Below are 27,400 nucleotides of genomic sequence, written 5' to 3'. Positions count from 1 at the left end.
TCCAAGTGGGTACACTTGGGCTTTCTTCGGGTTCCAAACCTCCACAGGATAGAGCACCAAATCCAGAACCTGTAACCACAGTTCAAGAACAAGTGGTTTGATGATTCACTATCAGAATGGCATAAGACACGTCTTGAATCGATTGAGGAGAGGAAGGTGAGTCTATCTTTCGTGTTAAGCTTGTTGATGAGAGCCTTCCAGGCAGTTAAGGCATATCTTAGTACATGCCTGCCCAGTAAACCAAAGGAACTTATGCCAAGGGGGTTTAGGATGCTTCGTTCTGATGGCTTCCCATCCACTCTTTGTAGTGTAATTCCCATCAGTACAAGGTTTCCATATCATAATGTTGTGGACCCTGGTCAGTGAAGATTGCTTCCTTTAGGATAGCCAATTCTTCAGTAAGAGATGGCTTATTCGGAGTTAGAAGCCACCCCAAGTGATTGTGGAGTCGGTATAAGATTGTTGCAGAGGCAAGAGTGGAATCCGATCGAGCTTTTTGACACCAGGGAGGAAAGAGTTCCCCTTGGATGCCAAGGTTGATGCCAGAGATCAACACTATCCTCATGACCAATGTGATAACAGACAAAATTTCTGGCAATTTCCCTGGCTTGGAAGATACTGCGAACGCCCCAGGATGGTCTTGGGGGGATGGGAATGGTCCAAATGTTCCTGTTGCGGATGTATTTTCTTTTAAGCCACTTATTCCACAACGATTCCTCTCCCTGAAATGAGTTCCAGAATAATTTAAGCTGGAGAGCTTTGCCAGAATCAAGAATCCTTCTCAGCCCAAGGCCTCCTTCCTTCGGCCTACAGATTTCATCCCAACTAGCTGAATGGAGTTTCCGTTTGCCCGGGGTGTCTCCCCAACAGAAGTCCCTGAAAAAAAATTTCAATTGTATTACTAACAGATTTTGGGAGGCAAAAGGCAGAGGACCAGAAAATGTGAAAAAAGTTCAGAACTGATTTTATCAGTTCAACTCTTCCCATTTGGCTAAGATTTTTGTAGCTCCACGCTGAAATTCTTTTGTCAATTTTTGAAATGAGAGAGTGCAATCTCTGATGCTAAGCCTTGTGGTAATGAGAAGCAAGCCAAGGTACCGAATGGGAAAGCAACCTTCCTTTATATTTATGATTTGGAGGATCTGTCTCTTGGTTGAAGAGTGCACCCCTAAAAAAAATACTTCACTTTTATCGAGATTCCCTTCAAGGCCTGAGATTTGGGAGAACTTATGAAGGCAGTCCAGAATACCATATGAAGATTTGGTTCAGTGGTGAGAAATATCATGAGATCATCTGCAAGTAGGACATGAGAGATGGAAACATTGCCATAAGAGAAGGGAGATGAGGTTAAGTTGAGACGCAAACTGTTTTCAATGGTAATGGAAAGCATCTCCATGGTTAGGCAGAAAAGAAGAGGGGAGAGAGGGTCCCCTAGTTGAAGACCATTACTAGAGGAGAAGTATCCCTTGGGGGTTCCATTTATGAGGATAGAGAAAGTGGGATTTGTGATGCATGCAGAGATCCAACTAACCCAGGTGTTATTGAATCCAAGTTTCATCATAAAGCAAAGGAGGGCCTGACGATTTACATTGTCGAATGCCTTAGCAAGGTCAATGTTTAGGCACATTGCAGGCTTGGGAGAGGGGGAGTATGGAAGTTGTGAAGGATGTCATGGGTAAGAATGATATTTTCATGAATTTGTCTACCCTTAATGAATGCAGACTAAGCTGGGTTTATCAGGTTTTGGATGACAGTTCGAAGTCTGTCAGCAAGAATCTTGGTGATAATCTTGTAGGTGAAATTGTACAGGGAGATACGACAATATTTCGCAGGGGAGGAGGCATCAGGGCTCTTGGGGATCAAAGCTATAAACGTAGAGTTTACCTCTTTCAGCAGCCTTTGATGTTTAAAGAAGTTTTGAACAGCATTCATGACATCCTCTCCCAGCACATACCAGAATGTTTGGAAGAATTTTGCATTGAACCCGTCGGGAACGGGAGCCTTATCCCCATTAGACTTGAAGACAGCATTTCAGATTTCATCTTTTGTAATGGGTCTCGTAAGGTGCCCTGCTTCGGCAATAGACAGCTTCCTATGGGGGTCAGGAACCTCTCTTAACTGAACTTTTCCATTATTGATAAACATGGGGTTACCTCTAACTTCCTTAGACCAGGCTCTTTCACTGATGGGGAAGAGAGAGGAATCTTGAAGCCACATGTTCATGAAGCGGAAGGGTTTATGGCCAGTGAAATTGGTGGGGGTAAGGGAAACAATAATCTGACTGGTCTGAGATACCAGGGGAGTGAAATTCAGCTTGAGAAAGGTGATGAGAAAGGAGCCAATAATCGTTGATGAGCACCCTGTCGATCTTTGCTAGCTTCCTCTGGTTTGATCTGGCTCTGTTGTTCGAGGTTAGCTTATGCCCCGTAGCTTTTAGGTCAGTAAGACAGCAGTTGATGATACAGGAATTGAACTCATCCATGTCATTCAGTGAAGCACCCGACCCCCCTTCCTTTCATCTGAGAAGCGGACAACATTGAAATCACCAATGAGAATCCAAGGGCCTCGAGTTCTTGAGGCAATCTTCTCCATGTCGGACCAAATAGATCTCCTACACACATTGTAGTTATGGGCATACACAGCAGTGAGGTTGAATTTTTCTTTTGTTTGGAGGATTTGCACTTCAGTATGAATTAGTTGGCTTGATTCCTAAAGGATAGTAATTTCCACCATGGAAGGATTCCAAAGTAACCATATTCTTCCTTTTGTAACAGATGAGTAGTTACCATGAGCTTTCCAGCCAATTTAAATGTTCGTAGAGTAGTCTTTTAGCTTGAGAGATGTGGCCTTTGTTTCCATGAACCAGCATATGTGAAGACTATGCTTTAAAATGAAAGCTGCAACTTCCTTCCGTTTCGGGCTTGAGCATATGCCCCTGATGTTCCATGCTCCGAGAAGCTTCATTTGATTATGATAGGGAGGTTGGAGTTGGGGTGTTGGGTGGCTTGTATAGGAGGCAGGGTTGGGTCCTTAGGGAGAAGGCTGGAATTTGATGAATCAGGCAAGTGAGTGAGTGGGATATGGGGTGGTTCGGAGGTGTGAGTTTGTTCAGATGGAACACGATGTTTTGGAAGAGGGGTAGAATGCACAGTTGTTTTTGGGCTATGTTCCAGCATTATCAGGGGGCATCTTGAGGACGAGATGGACTGACTGACGGAGGAGATTCAGCAGAACCAGAATGGGGGTGTCTCTTGTTAACACCATCGAAATTTTCCATAGATTCTTGGATTTCAAGGGCTTGGAAGGGATTTGTAGAGAGGCTTTCTTCTTGTGAGGGCCTAATTTTCGCCAGGGTGTTTTGGTGGACTTTTGGTTCTTCCAGTTTAGCTGATGTGGCTGGGATGGAGGTTTGATTGAATGGAATGTCCTCCTAGGATTCCGGCATGGGTTTTTTCAGGACCCATTCTTTTCTGGGCTTTTGCCTGGCAAGAGTTTCGCGAGAGAGAGGACATGCTTATGGAGAATGGTCGAAGTCTTTGCATTCTTTGCAAGCCACAAGTTTCCAGTCATACTCGACTACTTGAATTTCTAGGTCCGTTGGGGTGCGGATTCGGACATGGTCTGGGAGAGAGCTATCTGAGGAGACTTCAACACAGGCTCGGGCGTAACTTAGCCTTATGGATTCCGCTGTTGGGGTGTCCATGTATAATGGTTGGCCGATAATGCTGTCAACTTTTCCCAGAGCTGTTGGGTTGTCCAAAACTTGAGATCCAGAGCTGGAAACTTTGTCCATATTGGGAGGGAGGAGAGAGTTTTCCTCTGTTGCGAGCAACCAGGCGCCCATCGTTGAAGAATCAGGGCTCTTCCCCCATAAGTGGTGGTTGGGGTTCGAGGATGCAGGTACAGTCTTCTTCAAGAAAAAAATTTGAACAGGAGGAAACCATTTGGTAGGATGATGAATTCAAATTCTCCCTTTGGCTTCCACTTCCTTTGGTCTTTGAGGGCGGCATAGTGGGGTTTTCCCCAAGGAAGTAGCCGAATAAACAGTTATTCCATTTGGCTTTGGCATCATCATAATCGTCCATTTCAAAGGTTGCTTCAAATTCCCGGTCCGAGGAGAGAGTGGGCGAGTGGAATTCGATCTTGGTTGGCTTTGTTTCAAGGGGTTTTGCAAAGAGGTTCTTCCATGGGGCGTTTTGGAGGTTAGAGCCAGAGTTTTGGTTTTGGAGAACTAGGTTGGCTTTTAAAATGGGTGGGGGGGAAGGGTCAACAAAAAGCTGAGTTTGGGATGACGTCACCAGAGGGGAATTTTGAATTTCAAAAGATGTGCCACAGTGGGTTACCTCAAGGGTTTTTTTTGAATTTTGAACTGGGGGGAATGGCGGGAATCTAGAATCTTTTTGAAAGATCCACCTTGATCTGCATAGGGGGTTTGGCGCCCAATTCCTACTTTTGAAAGGATCTCAAATTTGCCGGCATTCACTAACCTTGGGTTACCATCAGGAGTTAGGTTAAGGTTAGAGTTGGGTGAGTCTGGATCGGTCAAGGGTTTTGTTGGTTCAAGGCCATTAGAGGGAAGGGTTAAGGAAGAAAGGGGAGGCGAATCTTTCGCCATACCCAAAGAGGATGAGCAAGGAAGGAAGAGATCAAGGGTCGGAGGAGGCGGAGGGGGGGATGCATGTGTGCCATTTCCTCTTTACAGGGTGCAAGTTGATGGGCCCATCCTATTACTGATCCAAGGGCTAGGAATGTTTTTTTTTCTTTGAAAAGAAGGTGTGATTTCTTGCTTAAAGAAGCTATTAGCACTATTAAGTGCCTATGTGCCAATGGCACATGCACACTTAAGTGGCATTTCATTTCATTTGGTTTGTAAGACATCTCATTTACATTTCATTTGTAAATGGGGGATCTATAAATACCTTTCCTCCCCTTACTTTTCATTTTAGATCTTGTTTTTTTTTTTCATTTGAACTTCGAAGAGAGCTTTTCAGAGAAGAAACCGGTGTGTTTCTTGTGGTGGTTAAATCCTGTGAATAAGGTCTTCGGAGCTGGAACCCTAAGCTTCTTCTTCTTGTTTCTACCTTGATTTGGCAAGGTTTTCTTCATGAAACAGAGTCTGAGCGTCTCTTCGTTCAGATTCATAGCATTCCATTTCAGATCTGCAAGTAATAGAGGTGAAAATTACTAATATGAATAGCACAGATCTAGGGAGTTGTGGACATCATGGGTCTCCTCCCCTATAAAAGCGCACCTACGCACTCAAGCAACGGGATTGAACCTAATCTTTCTCCATCTCGCTGGTAACTTGTCTTGGCTTTCACTCCTTCTCAATGTACATTATCTGTGTAGCCCATCTCGGACTTGAGTGTCGAAGTGGCCGCCTGGAGCCACAACCCCAGGCCCACTGATGCTTTTTCTGTGAGCGCAAGATCACAGGCTCAACCCAGCTAGTACGTGCAGTCGGATTTTGGGCACCATCAGATTGGTGCCATAAAGCTTTGAAGGCTCCATCTCAAACTCAACCAAACGATTGAATAGCAACGAGAAGCTAGACCAACCTTTAGAAACCCGAGAAATGGTTGTCTCCAGTGATGTTCCAGTCACCATGACGGTGCTGAATCAACTTGCTCAACAATTTGGAGATGTCACTAACTCCTTCCAGCGAGTGTTGCGGAGACTTCCTCCAATGGCAGTTCCACCTCCAACCACCACTCCTCCCAATGTCGACACCCCTTCCCCCGACATTGCAGAAGAGCGTGGGTCATCTGAAGGCCGCAATCCCCGGAGCAGGATATTTCACCCTCATCGGCAAGGATCAGCGTCGATCACAAGCCCGCTGTTGAATCTCAGCCAAACGGCCCAAACGAACCATCCCAGAAGACGTGATGAACCGGCGGAACCGATACTTGCGAACTTCACTCGTCAAGAACTACCTCAAGCTCAGAAAACTCCAACCCGGAATGACCGTCAGATGGAGGGCTCCACCATCGTCGCTGACCTTCAGCACTAGATAAAAGAACTCCAACAGCAGATGAAAACACCATGCGACCCGGACCTCTTAGCTGAGTGGGACAGCGAGGTCACTTCTCCCTTTGTTCCAAGAATCACCAACGCCACCATCGCCACAAATTTCGATATGCCTTGATTGGATCTATACGATGGGGCGACCGATCCAATGGAATTCCTCTGAACTTACTGACGGGCAATGGTGCTCCGAAACGCAACCGATGCAACGATGGGCAAAGCCTTGTCCGCGTATCTAAAGAAAGATGTGAGCAACTGGTACAGCCGGTTGAAGCCCAACTCCATCGAAACGTTCCATGAACTCGGGAAAGAATTGGCTACCTATTTTGTGAATAGTCGGCTCCGACAGAAACCAGCGGACACCCTCCTGGCTTTAAGACAAGGACGTGATGAAACCCTCCTGATGTTCATCAGCCGGTTCCGCTCAGAACTTCATCAAATCAAGGAACCTAATTTCGACATGGTCAGCCCCGCCCTTCGACACGCGATTCGGGATCGCAATATGAAAGTTTCCTTGAACGTTAATCCCCCGCATGACCTCCAAGAGCTCATGGCCATTGCCGACTGTTACATCAACAACGAAGAATCGTTCGCCATGGAGAGAGAACTGGAAATCGCTCGAGGGGGAGAAAAACAAAAAGACGAATCAAGGTCGGGTCCGAACCACAAGCAAGGACGACATAACGATCGACCGAGTCATCGAGCCCCGGTCCCACCCTTTGAAAGTGTCAACTACACCCCTTTGAATACCATAGTATCCAACATCATATACGAAATTTGAGACAGAGAGCCGATACAATGGCCTGCAAAGATGAGAAATACAGGGAAAAAGCATAACACCAGCAAGTACTGCCACTACCACCGGGACCATGGTCATACCACCGACAGTTGCTTCCACCTCAAAACGAGATCGAAAGACTCGCATGGCTCAGTTGAATCCATCGGTACCTCCAGAATCCACCCAAGAACCACTAGCAACCCAAATCCGAGGTCCACCGATCCTCGGACGAACGTCGCTCCCTCGGTCGACGACGCTGTCCAGAGCACAAGGTAGAAAGCAGCCGCCAAAGATCACCAGATCAGGGGATGGAAGCGCCCAAAATAGCCAGAAACATTGACACCATCTATGGCGGCCTCGCCTTAGGAGGACCAACCGAGGAAGGATGTGCAATCTACGCCGGACAAATCAACTCCGTGGAGACCCCATCAAAGAAACCACGGTCGGAACTAAAAGTTGATCTACCCATCACTTTCACTGCAAAGGATTACGAGGACATCCAACTCCCCCATGACGATGCTGTGGTAGTCCGCCTTGCCATCACCAATTACAACGTTGGCAGAATCTTAATAGACACCGGAAACTCCGTCAACGTGTTATACGAAATGCACATTTATAAGGACCGCCTAGAACCAGTCAATTGGTCCATCTTCGGATTCTCTAGAGGAGAAATTAAAGTAAGAAGAAAAATCAAGATACCGGTGATGTTCCGGACCTACCCCACCCAGAGGACTGTCATGCAGACTTTCTTGGTGGTGCGCGTACCTTCAACCTACAACGCGATCATCGGCAGACCCGCACTGAATGAACTCGGGGCAGTGGTCTCCACTGCCCACCTAAAATTGAAATTTCCAACGAGGCACGGGGTCGGGGAAGTCCGAGGCGACCAAGATAAGGCCCGAGTGTGCTACGCCAGCCTACTGAAAAAGAAGAAAGCCGCCAAAGAATCTTTCTCCATAGGCGGGACCAACCCTCGAATCGAGATGACGAGGGGAGAACCAGTAGAAGAACTCTCCAAAATCCCCCTTTTCCCAGAATCAGAAGATCGGACAGTCCAGATTGGGTCCCTCCTATCAAGTAAGGCTAGGACCGACCTTGTGGATTTTTTGAAGGCTAATTCGAATGTTTTTGCCTAATCCGCTTCAGACATGCAGGGAATCCCCTCTGATGTTGCAGTTCACAAATTAAATGTAGATCCGAACTTCAGACCCGTTAAGCAGAAAAAATGCAATTTCGCCACAGAAAGGCAAAAACACATCAAGGAAGTAGACAACCTCCTCAGTGCCGGGTTTATTAGAGAAATCCGACACCCGGAATGGCTCGCCAACGTCGTAATGGTGAAAAAATCGAGTGGGAAATGGCGAATCTACATCGACTTCACAGACCTCAGCAAGGCTTGCCCAAAGTACTGTTATCGGCTCCCCCGGATTGAGCACCTCATCGACGCTACTGCAGGACATGAAATGTTGAGCTTCATGTACGCTTTCTCCGGATACAATCAGATCCAGATGTTCGGTCCCGATATCCCAAAAACCTCATTCGCACTGGCCAAGGATTGTTTTGTTATGAGGTCATTCCTTCCGGCTTAAAAAATGCAGGAGCCACGTATCAACGTCTCTTCAACAAGATTTTTACAAATCAAATCAGACAAAACATGGAAGTTTACATCGATGACATGCTCGTGAAAAGCCTTGAAGCCAGGAACCATATTTCTGACCTCGAAGAAGCCTTTGTCGTACTCCGCCGGAACCAAATGAAATTAAACCCCTCAAAATGCGCCTTTGGGGTTACCTCCGGCAAGTTCCTCGACTTCATGGTTAGTCAGCGAGGAATCGAGGCCAACCCAGAAAAGATCAAGGCAATCTTGGAGATGACCCCCCTAGAAGGAGTTAGGGAAGTCCAAAGACTCATAATAGGAAGGATCGCTGCTCTCAGCCGATTCATGTCCAAATCTGTCGAGCGATGTTTACCCTTCTTCAAAACTCTCAGAAGAGTCAAAGATTTCTATTGGACAAGTGACTGTCAAACGGCCTTCAAGCAACTGAAAGCCTACCTTAAAACCCCTCCATTACTCTCCAAGCCAGTACCGGGAGAGAGCCTATATCTCTATCTTGCTATAAGTCAAGCTGCAGTAAGCTCGATGCTTGTCTGACAGGAGTGCAAAACAGAGCAGCCCATCTACTACGTCAATAGAGTACTCCATGACGCAGAGACTCGGTACCAAGAGATAGAAAAGTTTACTTTCGCCGTCGTCATCTTAGCCAGGAAGCTCCGGCCATACTTCCAGGCACACCCGATAACTGTACTTACCGATCAACCTCTCCAAAAGATACTGCAGAAGCTTGACACTTCCGGGAGGCTAATCAACTGGGCGATCGAGTTAGGAGAATTCGATATCCAGCTAAAACCCTGTCCGCCATCAAGTCCCAGGTTCTGGCAGATTTCGTAGCGGAATGCACAGTACCGGTAAAAGAATCTCAAGACCAGAATGAAGAGCCTACCCCGACACGACTGGCCATGGGGCACCCTTGGATGCCCTAAGTGGATAGCTCGGCCAATGCTGGGGGGAGTGGCTTCGGTCTAGTGTTATCAGGACCCAATAATCTTTTAGTGGAATATGCCTTAAACGCTGGATTTTAAGGTGTCCAACAACGAAGCAGAGTACGAAGCTCTCCTCATAGGGATTGAGGGCCCACAGTGATTCACAGCTCATCGTTGGACAAGTTAACGGCATCTATGAAGCCAAAGAAACCAGAATGTTGAAGTACTTGGAAAGAGTGTGAAGCGAAATATCTACATTCACAGAATTCCAGATTGTCCAAATTCCTAGGACAATGAACACCCGGGCTGACGCCTTATCCAAGATGGCGTCATCAGGAGCTGTTGAGCCAGCAATGTCTACACTGAAGTTCTTTCTCGACCAAGTATTGAAAGAGAAGTCATCCAGATTGAGGAGGAACCCAGTTGGATGGACCCGATACTCCAATACCTAGAAAACGGTACGCCTCAGGATCGAAAGGAAGCTCGCCGCCTAGTCTCCAAATCTGCCCACTACGTTTTGACGGTCGGATTCTCTACAAACATTCCTTCGCATGGCCCCTACTCAAATGCCTCCGACCTACAGCCGCCGACCTAGCAATGAGGGAGGTCCATGAAGGGATTTGCAGAGATCATTCAGGAGGCAAGGTCCTGGCCCACAAAATTCTCCGCCGGGGATTCTTCTGGCCAACACTTAAACAAGATGCCTCCGATTTCGTCAAAAAATGCGAACAATGCCAAAAGTTTGTGACATTACCACGCCTTCCAGCGGCCCTTACAAGCCGAGAGCCAGCCCCATCCCCTTTGCCATGTGGGGCATGGACCTACTTGGCCCGTTCCAGAACTTCACCAGGGGGCATCCGATGATGTACGTAGCCATCGATTATTTCACCAAGTGGGTCGAAGCCAAAGCTGTGAAACAAAACACCTCGAAGGAAATCGTGAACTTCTTCTACCACGACATCATTTGCAGATTCGGGATACCCAGAATCTTAGTCACCGATAACGAGACTCAATTTGCAAGGACAATTTAAAGATTTTTGCGGAAGGCTCAGTAACGAACAAAGATTCACTTCAGTCGGTCATCCCTATGCCAATGGGTAGGTGGAAGTGACCAACCGGATCCTCCTCCAAGGGCTCAAGAAACGAGTGGAAAATGCCCGAGGATTGTGGGCCAAAGAACTGCCGAACGTACTTTGGGCATACTGAAATTCTAATAGGCAACCCAAGAGGGGGGGGTGAATTGGTTGTCTTTAAAGATTTTACCCTTTTTAAAACTTTTTCGTTTCACCCCAGTTTTAACTTTTCTCAATCAAGTTAGTTTGATTGATTAAGCTTAATAGCAATGATGTGAACTTTATTCCCTAGTTGATTTTATAACTTTATTAGAATGATGAGAGGCCTAATTAGCAAGAGATGAACATGCAATCTCAACTTAAGTGCTAATTACTATATGAATATGAAAGCACATACAAGAGAGAGTAAGAGAGATGTTTACCTATCACCAATCAAGAGAAGGAGGTAGAGAGTCAAAGAGATGAACACAAGGATTTTAAACTGGTTCGGGGCAAGCCCTACGTCCACTCTTCCAAGTTTGGCTCCTTGTGGATTTTCACTATACGATCATTCTTTCTTACCGGGCAGGATCAATGAACCCTCTTACAATGCGATTCACCTCTCTTAGCGGGCCGAATCGAAGACCCTTTATAAAACACTTGATTCTCCTCTCTTAACGGGCCGAATCGAAGACCCTCGTACAATGTCGAATTCACCTTTCTTCTAGGGCCGAATTGGAGACCCCTTCGCACCAATGCCGAATTCACCTTTCTTACGGGCTGAATCGAAGACCTGTGTTTACAATGATTGAAGAAGATAGAAGCACACTCTTTAGCCTATTGAAGTCTTGATTACATGTAATGACCACACCTTTTAATTTTCCTTTATTATTATTACTATTCTTAATAATAATATTAATTACTAATATTGAAAATTATATCTTTTTAAAATTCGTGTGAACTTTTTTACCGTCAGATTTCAGCATACTATAAATAGTAAATTTCGTTTTTACTATAAATGGTAAATTCCGATTTTTACTATATATAGTAAATTCCGTTTTTACTATATATAGTAAGTTCATTTTTACTATAAATAGTAAAATCCGTTTTTACTATAAATATTAAGTGGGTCCCACATGTTTTAAATAACTTTGAGTGATCTTAGATTGATAACTACACCCTTTTACAATAGTTTAAACGAAGAAGGACTCTTGCTTTATTAGAAGTAGACTATGATTAGGGAACCCAACATGTGGGTTTATAAAAACAACCCACCATGGGTTATTTAAACCCATGGACGCCCCCTTCTCCGCAAAAATGATTTGGAGAGACCGTGAGAGAGAAAGAGAGAAGAATAGAAGAAGAAGAAGAGGTTCGTTCTTCTGTTTGATTTTCATCTTCGAGTAAGTGTCCGAAAAACCCTTTTTTTCATATTCCTTGTTCGAATTGTGTGTTTGCTTTTCTTTGTTCTTAATTTTTCAAAACAAAGGTTTTAGTGGTGTTTCTTGATTGATCATGATTCTTTTAGATCAAGAAAAGAGTTTTCAATTTTCTTTTAGGGTTTTTATTGTAGAAATCTTATTTTTCTTATATAAATTATTATTGGGTATAATCTAATGTGTTTGAGAGTTTGGCTTTTTGTTACTTTAATCCATGTGTGTCATGTTCGTGAAGATTTGTCATTGTTTTTAAAAAAAATCAGCATAAAAACAATAGTTTTATGGGCTGTTTTGTGTAGATGTTTCTACAGATATATTATATAACTTATATAAGTAGTCTTATATGATGTTTATGATATGTATGAGATGTGAATAAGCCCAAAAGTGCTGATTTCCAAGAAAATCAGCAAGAACGAATGGTTTTATGGGCTGTTTTGTGTAAACTTTTCTAAATACTTGTTATATAATTTATATATATTATTGTTCATGAAACATATGGTATATATACTGATGCAGTGCCAACATGGTAGCTATGTCATGCCTAGGTGGTTTTGGTGGAGTTCCAAGGTGCAGTCCCTCATTAATGTTGTTGGCCCGTTTTGAACCTGATTTTTGAGCGTCTAAATGGAAGAATTATGGAAAGTGGTAAACTACAAAATTGTAGGTCTTTTTGAGATCTTTCCAACAAGTATTTGTGCTTGAAAATTGGACAAAAAGGTAGAAAGTTATGGCAGTTTTTGTGGACAGTGTCTGTGGGTTCCCAAAACAGTCAAAGTCAGTGAGTTCCAATGCAATTGATATTATGTTAGTCCCTAAGCTAGCTAGTGGAGGAGCTTGAACAAATTTGCTTTGGTTTTCTTTTATTTAAAGAGTTAGAAACCATCTTTAGAGGGGATTTTTTATGTTGATAAACATGTAATTGATGGAATATCAATTTGGTTGAGCATTGCTCCCATTTTCTTCTTCTTCTCTTGTTGTGATTTTTATTTTTCTTTTTCTTTTTCTTCCCTCTTAAGCACCCGCATTATCTGGTATCAAAGCCAATGTTACTCTCTTGGGCTAGCTTCGATTTGATTCTCTTGGCGGCACGAAGAGATAGAGGAAGGCTTGGTAACCAAATGATTGAAGATTTGAGAGATGAACGAGATGATGAACTTCAAGTACTTCGAAGACAAGTTGAGCAACTTACCATACGACTTCAACGCCAAGAGGCTCATAGTGAGCGTGGTAGATCAAGCCATGGAGGTTCTAGTGTTGAATCCGATGTAAATCCCTTCGCCAATACTCGTGAAGAGGCTAGGTTGGGAAGGTTCTATCGTGATTTCGACACCATCAAGATTGACTTGTGTGGACCCCGATCCGAGAACTGTGGGGGAACGAGTCCCTAACACCCTCTGGATCATCCACGTGTGAAGGAGAGCTCTACCAAGGAACTCTTAAAACGGATGCCACCATCATAGCATAGCACGAGTGGCGATATAAGAAGAAAGAGATATGTCTTGATCCGGAGCCAAGGCTTGAAACCAAGACATACCTAAAATAAACTCAGAGTCGTCATCCATGGATATGCCATGGAACCCTAAAATCAAATCCTCTGTGCAATGGATAACCAGAAATATAAATAGGCTCTTGCCTGGTGACGAATGGAGAAGGTCCGAAGAGCACCCCCAATTCGCCCGAGTGCGAACACTTAGTCTCTTATGCCATTTATTATTAACCTCGAAGAGTTTTGGGCGAAAATCATGTGAAATGGGAACAAATATCCCCTAGTGGACGTCTAACTAATCATGCATGACTCGGGGATGAAATAATAAGCATACAAAACATAAATGAAAGAAGCGTGTCACCTAAACATCGTTAGGTTATGTGTAACATGCCTAATGGCTAAGTTCTGGTGGGCAAACACATGCATGCTACAGCTAAAGGTATAAGGTCTGCGCATAAAAGTAAGAAAACATAGCAAAACACACAACATAACAAAACAACAAATCCTAAGACTCTAAACGATTTAGCCCGAGTGCTCGGATGGTCTGATGTTCATCCAAAGAAGCCTACGTATCCCCGCCTCCACGAGAATCAAGGCAACGTAGTTCTTCGCACCTATTCTAAACTATGATGCCTAAGACACATAGACTTCTATCTTAGACTCGATCTAAAAGACCAGACTAGTTCTTAAAGCTTCTTCTACGATTATTTAAATTTCAGTGAATTGTAGATTTTAGGACACCCTATATGCCCTAACTAAATGCAGGTTAGCCCTAAGCTAATGCAGGTGGTTCCTACAACCTATGTGTAACCAGGCTGTATTTCCTAAGGAAAACAAAGGGTTGACTAACGCATCCTATTCTAGTAATCAGTCGGCGATGTGAATCGCCCACTGACCGGACGGAGGCGCTCCTATAACTCTACGACGAACCCCTAACTCTAAAACAAACACAAAGAAGCACACAACAAATCAAAGACGAACTCCTAACTCTAAAACTCTCTATCTAGGACAAACTCCTAACTCTAGAGGAAGATCTTGTTGAAAACAAGGTTTTGAAGAAAAAAGGTTAAAGCATTTATTTACAAATGGACTTGGGATGAAGATCCCAAGCTGCACTACGTACCTCGTGGAAGATGATCAAGTTAACGTAGGTCGAAAAGAAACTTTCCTACTACGCTACAAAACTCAACACTTCAAAAGATTTAAGGCTTTTGATATTTTTTTTTTATGTTTTTTATGTTTTAAATTTCTAATGTTTTTGAGTTTTATATGTTTTAACATGTTTTTGGATTTTAAAATTTTGATTTCACCCTTTTGGTCAAAGACCGGAGGGAACATACGAAGCAAAACCTTAGGGCCAAACCCTAGGGCAAATAGGGGAAACCCCTAAACAAGGTAAACTAATGACCAAGGATAAAGACAACGATCTAAAATCCCAAAAGGTAAAGCTCTAATGAGACTGTGCTAGTCCCTAACAAACAAGAGTGATGACAACACTAAGGAGAAGCTCCTGAAAACAACTATAGAAAAGGGGGAAATGAATCAAAGACTCTCTAATACCGCTATTAAAGGACGAGTGAATCAAAGACTCTCTAACAATGCCATCCAAAGGACGAGTGAGCCAAAGGCTCTATAATACTACAACTTAAAGGAGGAATGAGTCAAAGACTCTCTAATACTACCACTAAAAAGGATAAATGAGTCAAAGACTTTCTAACACTCTATAAAGGGGGACAAATAAGACATAGCATGTCTTTTAGCTCAAAAGATAGATAAACCGGAGAGGTTCTATAAATGAAGCACTGTATGCCTCCAATGGGAAAAGGCGGGCTCTAAGCAATGAGGCTTGCTTCCAGAGGAAAGCTGCCTAACGAGACAAAGCGTGTCTCCTAGAATGGAACTCGCTAATAAGACCACAATGGTCTCCTAAATGACGAAGAGAAACTATCATCTAATGGTTTCTAAAAGACTAGAGAAGTCTACTAAATAGAGAGGAGAACACTACTTGGACTAAGGAAGTTCCCTGAGGCTGGGCTAGCTCTATAGAGACATAAATTGTCTCTCTGAAGGGGAGGCTCTGACTATCGCCATCATTGCCCTCGATCCAATAAACACTCACCATTATCAATTAAAACGGAACTAAGATGAAAAGCCCAAACCAAAGCTGATACAACTCAAATGCTATCTCTATCACCTTAAAGGCTAGAAACTTTAAAAAAAAATAACACCACACTTAAAGAATAACCTATTTACCAATTATAAATGGAACAAAAAAATGGGAAACCTGGTAGAATTTATTCATTTTCCAATCCTGCACAATCGTACTGAAATTATTCCTTATAGAGTAAATGAAATAAAAGGGGGGATGCTACTTATGCACATTGTAAGGATCAACCTCCTCATTACAATCCTATATTTAAAATATGCAAAACCAATGTATATGCCCATCAACCCCACATCAAAATACAATTTTCAACATGAGCCTAGATACACTCATTTCTTGATCATAACGTAGTGCTTACCTAGCATATAAAACATGCTTCGTGAGAAGTGCTCAAATAAAATATAAAGTGCACACTCAAACCAACAGCTGTTTAGGCAAATGAGCTTTTGAATATTCTTTTTAGAAATATGATTCAAGTAAACAGCGAGAGCCATAACCTGTAATTGAGCATCTATAAGTTTTGGAGAATGAATTCAAAGGGTAACCATGAAATTTTAACACCTAACATTTACAGCAGTATTACCATACAGAGTGGTCATTCCAGAGTTCACACGGAATATGCAAAAGACTCCGCACAATTACACACATGCATGTACACCCTCACAGCTACATTCATACATGTATTCACCCACAGCCATATGTATTTTCATAATCACATGTATTCATTCATATGTGCATGAACATGTATACAATAGGGGCTGAAGTGTACCAAACAGGGGCTGATTTGCGGGTTGAAACTGTTCAAAACAAGGGGCTGATTTGCGGGTTAAACCTGTTCAAAACAGGGGGCTGATTTGCGCTAGCAATGACTAAACCATGGGCTCAAAATGTGCACAAAACTGGGGTTAAATCATGAACAAAATTGTGCTGCCAGTGGCTGAACCATGGGCTCACATTGTGCCAAAACAGGGAGCTAACCATGGGCTGAATCCTGCGTGAAATTACAACATATGGTATTTTAAACTGAACTTAATATACAGAGATCCTTATTAGAATGATGAGGTACGTATATCAGCACACCATAAAACACTTGGACAATTTTTTTTTTTGGTTAAAATTTACCGTACACTATTGTACTCAAATTTCAATTTTCATAACAACTTTTCACATCCACGTACTATTTGAAGCCCAACTCTGAAACTGATTGAAATAATATCATTAGCATTTTTAACTATCATCAATGTTTCAATAGCCAAACTATGCACAAAAGGGACCTATACATAGTATTTTCAAAATGCTACCTTTATTATCAAGTCTCTATATTCATACTGATTTATTCTATCCCCTTACACATAACAAAATATGAGAACCTCAATAACTAACTCACACAGATAATCATGAGAGGCTAAACTAAAAGTATCCATAACTTTGAAAACTGCAGAGAGCATTTACAACAAGATTTTCAATCAATACATTTGTGAAATCAAAACAAGGTAGGCAAACGACATCTGTACAATTTCATCTTAGTGAGAACACTCATATAGGCATACACACACTTATATGTACCTACAGTGTAGCAAACTTGTTAGCAAAGATATTTGGGAAAATCATGATTCAAAACAAACTGTTCATAAAATCTGAGAATCGAATATTCCTTGACGATCTTAATAAGAATCACAAAGATCAATTCCCATCTAATATCACAAAGGGAATTCACAAAATGGTTACATGCATACAAACAAGTGGTGTAAAAGAAAAGTGTTAAAACTCTATTTAAACAGCCATAACCAGAAATTTAATAGCATCCAAATTTAGAGTGCAAATAGAGGTCCTTATGAAACGAATGAACTTATCCACACGAGAGGACAACTCATGAGAATCAGCACTTCATATTAACATTTCCCATCTATTCATCCTTCTTTTCATCCACCACAATATCCATCCATGGAAGTATAACATGCTACAGACTTACAAAGTTACCTCTTGACTTATCTAATTATTCTTCCAAAAGATCAAATCAAACAATGGATCATCCATGCAACATTATAATTTTCAGATCTACCAGAAACGCGATGAAAACAATAAAACTTATAAAGGTCAGATAAATTGAAATCATGATTTAGAAAGTAATTAAGCTAGAACATTTTCACAGCCAGTAAACCACAACACCACTAAGATTACAAATCAAGAGGACATCTGATAAACATTTCTTAGCATACCTTTATTATAAACAAAAATAAAAAATAAGATTACCTCCTTTCTTCTTCGAATCTCCTTCTTGTCTTCTATCTCCCTCACATCTGATTCCTTTCTCAGATCTCTTTCATTTCTCTACCAGATCTCTCCTTCTCTCTCTCTATTTGGAAACGAAAAATGAAAGAAAGACCTAGATCTCGCTCTAATTCAGATCTAGAATTTTTAAACCAGAGGTAGGCCAAGGAAAGAAGAAAATAACCTGTGAAACATAATTTCACCGGAGAAGATGAAGAAAACAAAGCAATAGAATGAGATTAATATAAAATTGAGAGAAGAAATCAACCAAAATAGGGTCGGAATCTATGGCAGATCGGAGAAGAAGAAGATGAAGAAGAGAAAAATTAGAATTAGAACATCCTTCCTCGCACTCTCACAAATCTCAGCTATAAGCCACAGATCTAAGCGATAAGGTCATGGATCTAGGGTTTGAGAAGGAGTTAGGGTTCAAGGTTAGGGATAAGAGCAAAGGGAAGAAATACTAAAGGAATGAAAACAAATTCCCGTCAGAAAATTGATCGGATTTTGATCGGGGAAGAAATCCAGAGGATTAGGGTTTTATGATTTAAAAAGCTTTTGAAACCAAATTTTGAAATTAAAAGTAAGAATAGAGAAAAAGAAGAACAAAGAAATCGATCGAAGAAAAACCTAATTGCCGGATTCCGGCATTGATTGCCGGAGAAAGTGAAGGTCGGCGAGCTCTCTCTCTCTCTCTCTCTCAGATTTTAAAACGGAAATGATTCTCCTCCACTCATTTTCTCTTTCTCGCTATTTTATAATAAAAGAAAAGCTACCAATATCGGCACTACTACAGTTAGTGGGCGCACGAATTTTGCTGGGCGCGCGAATCAGCTGCGGCCCGGACAAGATTATGCACCACCTTGCTTCGGACACCCCCCTATTGCGGATAATTCACCCTACTTCTCACCTGGATATTCCACTCTGCAGATAACTCACCCCCCTTATACATTCATACCACCCCTCTTCCTTGGCTCGTCCTATTTGCCATTTCTCGGCAGATCTTGCCGAAACTTTACGAGGACCTCGGTGGGACCCTAAGCTACCTCAGGGTTCAAATTTTGATCTCAATTCACTAATCCGACGAGGTTTTGCCCAAACGACGCGAACTTGGGTCCGGTCAAAATGGGGTGTCTACAGATGCCCCTCTTTGGCAGAGCGTGCTTGTCACGCGAAGGGCAAAGCTGAACAGACGACACATTTTGACTGACCCGAAAGCAAAGCAAATTTTTGGAATTTTGGTTCTAAGAACGGAATTCACAAGGGTAAGACTCTACTAATAATAGAGAGATAGCCTCTCACTGACTCTAAACTCGGCAACTAAGACATCTCAAAGAGATAGTCTCTCTCCAATACTCATGACTCAACTATCTAAACTAGTTAACAAATATGAACGAACGATTATAAAACACAAACACATTATTTTTTTTTATCAGGCTAAGCCAAAGTAAACATAGCAATTGCTCAAAGAGCACCAACCAAACAAACAAACCAATCACCTAATCATTGAAAGAATTTTTATTTTTTTTATATCATGCCGATCAGTCTAAAACTTGACCAATTATTAGGGTACTCGAATATTTAAGCTAAACTCAAACTTCTAATACCGAGGCAAAACTAAGTCTCAAGCCAGGCGATAGATATACAGATCATTGCTGAAAATAAATCTGTTTAACTATCCGAGTAACTCTGACTCCTCTCTTTCAAGGTAGCGAATCTACGCAATTCTGTTAAATAGTTCCACATAAACCCAAATTCGTATGTCCTGCTAAACAGTCTCATACAAACCTCTTCGCAGATACGCATGACCCCTAACTCGTTAGGAAGTTGCACATTGCGGAATGATGATTAGGTAAGTCACTACTTGACATTACATTACTAATCATCGGGGTACTAAATACCCGGGAGAAGAAAGAAAAGACCAATCCGTGTAACACAGGATCGAAAATATTTTTCTTACTGCAACCCTAAAAAATGATCGAAGGAAATTCCAAACCGTGCAACACAGGTTTGATAATTTTCCCCCTTTTAAAACGAACGAAGAAAAGAACGAACCGTGTAACACAAGTTTAGCGAGTTCCTTCATTAAAAACCTTTCAAAAAGACCAAACCGTGTAATACAGGTTCGGTAATTTCCATTTCTGTTAAAAATCTTTCAAAAAGACCAAACCGTGTAACACAGGTTTGGTAATTTTCATTTCTGTTAAAAATCTTTCAAAAAGACCAAACCGTGTAACACAGGTTCGGTAATTTCCATTTCTGTTAAAAATCTTTCAAAAAGATCAAACCGTGTAAAACAGGTTTGGTAATTTTCATTTCTGTTAAAAATCTTTCAAAAAGACCAAACCGTGTAACACAGGTTCGGTAATTTCTATTTCTGTTAAAAATCTTTCAAAAAGACCAAACCGTGTAACACAGGTTCGGTAATTTCTATTTCTGTTAAAAATCTTTCAAAAAGACCAAACCGTGTAACACAGGTTCGGTAACTTCCATTTCTGTTAAAAATCTTTCAAAAAGACCAAACCGTGTAACACAGGTTCGGTAACTTCCATTTTTGTTAAAAATCCTTCAAAAAGACTAAACCGTGTAACATAGGTTCGGTAATTTCTATTTCTGCTAAAATCTTTCAAAAAGACTAAACCGTGTAACACAGGTTTGATGAATTCCCTTATTAAAAACCTCTTTCAAAGCGAAGATCGAAAAACAACCAGATAGTGCAACACTAAATCCAGCAATTTCTTAACTTATTAAAACCTTTAAAACAACGAAAGAAAAGGCTAGACCATGGCATACGAAATCTGCCCATTTATCTTTATTAAAATCTTTCAAAACAACAGGAAACTGAGAAACTCATAATGATTTCATTAAAGAACCAGTCATTTTTTCGCAAAGAGAAATTGAAATGCATGATTTTGGTCAAAAGACCAGACTCAAGTAACTTGAATGAATTTTAGAGTACCAACCCATTTTCAAAAGATGCAAAGCATTTGACTGAAGTTTAAAAATCGCTGGAGTAGATTCTAGACTCCGCTGGGATAAAGATTTTTCAAAGAAATTCAACTCGAAAGGAAAATAACTTGACTAAAAAGCACAATACAAAGAGTGTTTGAACTTCTCTAGTCTCTATTTTATGAAAATATTTATCTCAAGTATCAATGATTACTTGGCATCTTTTATGACTTAAGTCATAAAAGATGCCCCTAGTATGATTACTTCCATGACAAAATTCATTAGAGAGCAACAAAAAAGGAATGGGCCAAAGGCTTTTATTACTGAACATTTGATATTACAACAAATTTTTCTGATAAACACTTGGGTTTACAAGGCCTTTCACAGGTACAAGAAACTCGTTCTATTCAAAATTTTCTCATCTCTGCCATTTGCTGATACCGGAACTGAGCTAAAAGCTTATCAACCTCTGAACACTGCTCTGCTTTACATTATCCACAGGAACCACAAATTCTCTACTTCTCCGAGTCTCTGAGTTTTTATCACCCCGGCTTTGGGAGGAATACTGACCAAGCAGGACTCTGAAAATTGACTTTGACTCGACAACTGACTAACTTTGATAGACAATGACTAAAGACTTTGACGAGTTTTAAACAAAACTCCAAAAGAGACTGAATCTGCTTCTTAAACTGATAAACATTTTAAAATGGTCAAAGGTTCACCACTCTTAGAGTCTTTTAAATACCATGTTTAAAGATGTTTCAACCTTTTTAAAAATCTTCGTCATGGTTATTATCCCTTCAGATTGCTTAGTTTCAATCTCCCTAACTCAAAGAGTAACAAAAGAAGCTTTGTTGGCGCTTACTCAGACATTAAAGAAGAGCCAAAGAGAAAATAAAAGTTCGACCGGCTTTCAGAAAGCTCTGTCTTTCATGAAGTCTTTGCCATGACCAAATCGCCCTTTTTGGGTTTTTGATTTAGCGGACCGCATGCCTTAATTTTTGCCTGGACTGTCTGCCCTTGCAGATTTTTCATCCAGCAGACTCAATGCCTTGATTTTTGCCTAAACTGCCCTTTCGGGTTTTCAGCTTAGCGGGTCTAAGACTCCATCATTTTTTTCTTTATTTTTCTGTTTCTCTACAAACCTGGGTCTAAATACACCAGAAGGACTTTCAGGTTGGCTTAGGTTCGAAAAAGGCTAAACCCTAATGTGTTTGCATGTAATTGGACCGAATCAGGACCCTCCAGACTACCTACGTATCCCTGAAGAAAATGGGAATCAGGTCTGCGTAGTTCGCCCCATTTGGACTTGCAAAAGACGTGATCGAACCTGAATTGATCAGGCTACCTATGTACCCTTAATGGGATCAGGTCATAACGTAGTTCAAACTACTCTTTTTTTTTATACATTATAAAAAAATGCCCTTAGTTTGGATTTATCAAAGAAAACAAGTTGTTTTATAGGCTCAAAGGGTTTGCAAAACGGTTCAAACCATTTAGGTTGTTGGCTCAAAGCTCAGGTCGATCAAAGACGGCCTCTTGGCGTACTTAAGCATAATACTTTTTTAACTGATCCAGGTTTGTAGGTTCATTTAATTTTTTCCTATTTTTATCGAGGAGTCTTACGGCTTTTCCAGGCAGGACTTCATCAACGATGTAAGGACCAGACCAATTTGGCCTGAATTTACCTCTCGGATCAAATACCGGTGCCCTGTAGGACTTCAAAACTAGATCTCCGGGCTTTAAATCACGGACACGAACTTTCTTGTTGAAAGCTCTCTCAATTCGCCTCTGATATCCCTGAATATGGTACAAGGCTCTCAACCTCTTCTCATCTGTCATCTGCAGCTCATCATACCTTGCTCTAGCCCAATCAGACTCTGGTAGGTCAGCTTCCATCATCACTCTCAAAGAGGGAATTCTTAGCTCAACAGGGAGGACTACCTCCATTCCATATACCAAAGAATATGGAGTTACACCTGTTGAAGATCTGATCGATGTCCGATAAGCCCATAAGGTATATGGAAGCTTATTCGACCAATCCTTATAAGTCTCAGTCATCTTGCTAATAATGACTTTAATATTCTTATTTGCCGCCTCTACAGCCCCGTTTGTTTGAGGTCTGTAAGGAGATGACTTGTGATGCTTTATCTTGAACTCTTCACACAGGTGTAACACCTCCTTCTTGAAATGCGACCCATTATCTGAAATCAGCTCGTGAGGCACTCCATATCTGCAAATAACGTTGGCACGGATGAACTTCGCAACTCTGCTTGAAGTTATTGAAGCATACGAAGCGGCTTCAATCCATTTCGTGAAATAGTCAATTGCGACCAGAATGTATTCATGCCCGCTCGAGGACCTCGGATAAATCTTTCCAATTATATCAATTCCCCATACTGAAAACGGCCATGGAGAAGTCATAGAGTGCAACTCCGAAGGAGGGACATGAATAAGATTTGCATAGACTTGACACTTATGGCATTTCTTCACAAAGGCGAAGCAATCTGCTTCCGTTGTGGGCCAATAGAATCCAAGTCTCAAAATCTTTCTTGACAACATTTTTCATTCATATGAGGACCACAAACTCCTTCATGGTTCTGCTCAATAAGCTCTGCGGCTTTGTCTTCTTCTACACACAGGAGTTGTATGCCATCAAATGACCTTCTGTACAGCTCTTCACCACAAATAACGAAGTTGACAGCCAACTTCTGAAGCGTCTTCCTCTCTTTGCTTGAAGCTTCTAGAGGATGCCCTTTACGAGCAATAAGATTCTTGATATCTGTATACCAAGGCTTCCCATCCGAACATCTGGCTAAAATCTCTATTGCATTCACATGCGAAGGGGCCCACTGAAGTCTGACAACTAGGGGCTGAACCTCCATTGCTACAGAAATGTCTAACATCGAGGCAAGAGTAGCCAAAGCGTCAGCAAAATGATTTTTGGTCCTTGACAAGTGAGTGAACGTGATGTTTTTGAACTTTCTGACCAAAGATTCCAAATAAGTGTTATAAGGGATCAATTTATCTTCTCGAGTTTTCCATTGCCCATTAATCCGGCAAATGATCAAGATAGAATCCCCAAACACATCAATGTCCTGAATCTGCAAAGTCAAGGTTGCCTCTAGTCCGGCAATACAAGCTTCATACTCAGCCATGTTGTTGGTGCACTCAAATTGCAACTTGATAGAGACAGGAATATACTCCTTCCGAGGGGATATAAGCACAACTCCTACTCCTTGTCCTCGACCGTTTACAGCTCCATCAAAGTACATAAGCCACTTAGTACTCGAAGTTTCTTCTTCAATATCCATGATCTCTTCGTCAGGAAATTCTGCCTTCAGAAAAGCATTCTCTTCAACAGGTGCATCAGCCAACTGTTCAGCAACGACACGCCCTTTAATTGATTTCTAAGTGACATAGGTGATGTCAAATTCAGACAATAACAACAACCACCTTGCGGTTCTTCCTGTAAGGGCGGGTTTCTCAAACAAGTATTTTAGTGGATCCATTCGAGAAAGCAAAAGGATCTTGCTTGAAAGCAAATAATGTCTAAGCCTCTGGGTAGCCCAAACTAATGCTAGACATGTCTTTTCCAAAACAGTGTACTTTAACTCGTACTCTAGCATCTTCTTACTGATGTAGTAAATGGGCTTCTCCCTTTTAGACTCTGAATCTTGCTGAGCAAGCATGCAACCCATCGCTGTATCTGTGATATACAAGTACAACAATAACGGCTAGCCTGGAATGACAGGTGATAGAACAGGGGGCAAGGATAGACACTGCTTAACCTTTTCAAAAGCTTCCTAACACTCTTCATTCAACTTCTTCGAGGAATTCTTCTTCAGAAGCTTGAAAATGGGTTCACACGTCATCGTCAGATGTGCTATGAACCGTCTCAGATACTGAACTTTGCCAAGGAAACCTCGGATCTGCCTTTCTGTCTTCGGCGACTGCATTTCTTGAATCGCCTTGATCTTTTGTGAGGCCACTTCAATCCCTCTTTCACTGACCATAAACCCTAAGAGCTTTCCTGATGTGATACCAAAGACGCACTTACTCGGATTTAGGCGAAGCTGATACTTCCTGATTCTTTCAAAGAATTTTCTTAATGCAATTGTATGCTCAGGTCGAGTCTTGCCTTTTACAATCATGTCATCGACATATACCTCAACCTCTTTATGGATCATATCATGTAAAAGAGTCGTAGCAGCCCTCTGATATGTAGCACCAGCATTTTTCAAACCAAACGCCATCACCCTGTAGCAGTAATACCCCACTGAGTAATGAACGTTGTTTTCATCATGTCCTCTGGCGCCATCTTAATCTGATTGTAGCCTGAGAATCCATCCATAAAAGATAGAAGAGCATGACCAGCTGTATTATCAACCAAGAGATCAATGTTTGGAAGAGGAAAGTCATCCTTAGGACTTGCCTTATTCAGGTTTTGAAAATCGACACACATGCGAACTTTCCCGTCCTTTTTGGGCACCGGTACAATGTTCGCAAGCCATTCTGGGTATTCAACCACTTGAATGAATTTTATCTCTAGCAGCTTCTTAACTTCTTCGTAAACTTTCAACTCCCATTCAGTTTTGAGTTTTCGGAGTTTTTTCTTCTTTGGCTTAATACCAGGAATTAAGGGTAAGCGATGCTGAACAATTTCTTCACTTAATCCTGGCATGTCATCATATGACCAAGCAAAAACTTCCTTGAACTCTTTGAGTAAGGCGATTAATTTCTCGCGTTCTTCAGGAGATAAAATTTTGCCAATTCGAATCTCCCGAATCAAGGTTTCGTCACCTATATTCACGGTTTCAATTTCCTCTTCAAGTGGTTTTGCTCGGCGACTCTCCTCCTGTTGAATCATGTGTCTGATTTCAGGGGGAGTGTCGTCGGCATCCTCATCAAAGGAGGAGTCTTTATTGTTATTATTAAAATTATCAGATTTTGAAGCAGAAACATTAGAAACAAAAGTAGAGACAGGAATGTACACAGAAGAATCTTTTATTTTATTGAATGTTGAATCAAGTACATCAAATGATGAATTACCCACATCGGGCTTTACAATAGACTCTTGAAACAAATTTACAGACTCAACGGATATATTGACATTTGTGTCCATTGACTCTAAACTATGTATTGAAAGAATATCTGATTCAGCATCTGACTTAGTCCTGTTAGAAGAAGAAGAATCACCATTGACCTCAGGAGACTCGACTTTTATAGTACCTGCATCAAAAGAATTGTTAGAATAAACAGACTCCGAATCAAACTCAGAGACTGACGCATACTTACGGACAACTGACTCTTTTCAAGGAACACGACTGTATAGGAAAGTAACCTGAGGTATAACCTGAGAGGTCCAGTTAGTCAATGGTTCCTCTGCCGGGGTGATTAAATGAGTAGGGTTCAGAATCACGGCCCTCCGATCAATCTCGGCAATAGTCTGCGAATCTTCAAGAAACATTGAACTCAGCAGGCTTGGCTCTACATGTTCTGCCCAATCAGCTTCTGACTCAGCTTCTGTCTGTACACCTGTCTGCTTGTCTTCTAACTGCAGATCAAAGAAAATTTCAAAGCCTGGCAACCTCTACCCTATACTCTCATCCAGCCAAGTCTCGGCAAAGCCACAGAAAGGGAAATCTGCACCCTCTTTTCTTAACCGATCGTTCATTGTCAAATTAAATGGTGCCATCGGTAATTCTAACCCCCTGCGGCGACATTCTGCCCATTTCATCATCAGCTGCTTCATCTCTTTAACCTCTTTCTTTGAGGGTTTGTACCCCAGCCCAAATAGGCCATTGAAGGATTTAAACTCAGGGAACTCAGTCAAACCCTGATGATATTTACCCAGCCATGCACCTGGTATGTACCCCTGTCGGCGAATCATCTTGATGACATTTGAGTTTGTGCTGGTTAGGAAACAAATTTCCTCATTCATAGCTTCCTTGAAGGTGATGGCAGTCACCTCTAGTGAGAACCCAGTCAAACTAATATCCTCAGTCTTCTCCACATTCAGATCCTGAGTAATCAGCCCTACTTCAAGGTCTGGGTCTCCCTTTATAGTTATCACTCTGCTTTTGTGAAGAAACTTCAGCTTTTGATGAAGAAAGGATGGAACAACCCCGAACTTGTGCAACCAAGGGCAGCCAAGTAACAACAGAAATGAGGCTTTGATGTCCAAAACCTGGAACTCTATTTCGAAGTCTTCTCATCCGATTTGTATTTCAGTGACCAGAGTTCCGATCACATCTCGACGAGTACCATCGTATGCCTGAATACCCTGTTCAGATGGGATGAAATCCGCAGGACCAAATCCAAGGGTTGTCGCAGTACTCAGCGGGTAAACATTCAGAGCAGAGCCGTTGTCAACCAACACCTCTGGTACTCTCTTCTTGTTGCAAACAACAGTGATTTTTAGAGATTTTGTGTGGTCTCGGCCCTCAAAAGGCAGATCATCATCATTGAAAGACAAGGTCTTAGACACTTTTGTCATGGTGACCAAGCTCACCAACTCATCAGGAGTAGTGTCTACAGAGACTTGTGCTGAGTTAAGTTCTCGAAGAACTAACTTCCTGTGCTTGGATGAGGCCATGAGTAAACCCCATACGGAAATATTGGCCTGAGTCCTTTTCAACTGCTTCAGCAAGCTTTCTTCTTCTTCATCTGCGCTGACCTTATTCTGCCTCGGAT

The 27,400-nt window shown here is 41.8% G+C and overlaps 1 protein-coding gene across 8 annotated transcripts in view; it reads left to right on the top strand.

The window, feature by feature from the left end:
- LOC143860431 (protein VAC14 homolog) overlaps nucleotides 1–27,400 on the top strand; it is a 98,693-nt gene that overhangs the window by 54,915 nt on the left and 16,378 nt on the right. The window contains exon 12 of one of the 8 annotated variants that reach the window (XM_077371072.1): nucleotides 16,261–16,599. The exons of 5 other annotated variants lie outside the window; for them this stretch is intronic. In XM_077371072.1, the coding sequence (XP_077227187.1) occupies nucleotides 16,261–16,302 (42 nt within the window). In that variant the 3' untranslated portion in view covers nucleotides 16,303–16,599. Of the gene's footprint in view, nucleotides 1–16,239; nucleotides 16,600–27,400 lie in introns of those variants that run through there. 2 more of the 8 variants (XM_077371074.1, XM_077371071.1) reach the window with 2 other exon arrangements.

This window comes from Tasmannia lanceolata, unplaced genomic scaffold, assembly GCF_043159265.1.
Source record: "Tasmannia lanceolata isolate RefF3 unplaced genomic scaffold, GAP_Taslan_0.1 ptg000037l, whole genome shotgun sequence".
NCBI classification, from domain to species: domain Eukaryota; kingdom Viridiplantae; phylum Streptophyta; class Magnoliopsida; order Canellales; family Winteraceae; genus Tasmannia; species Tasmannia lanceolata.
The sequence above is the reverse complement of the archived record's forward strand: the minus strand, read 5'-3'. Positions and strand labels throughout refer to the sequence as shown.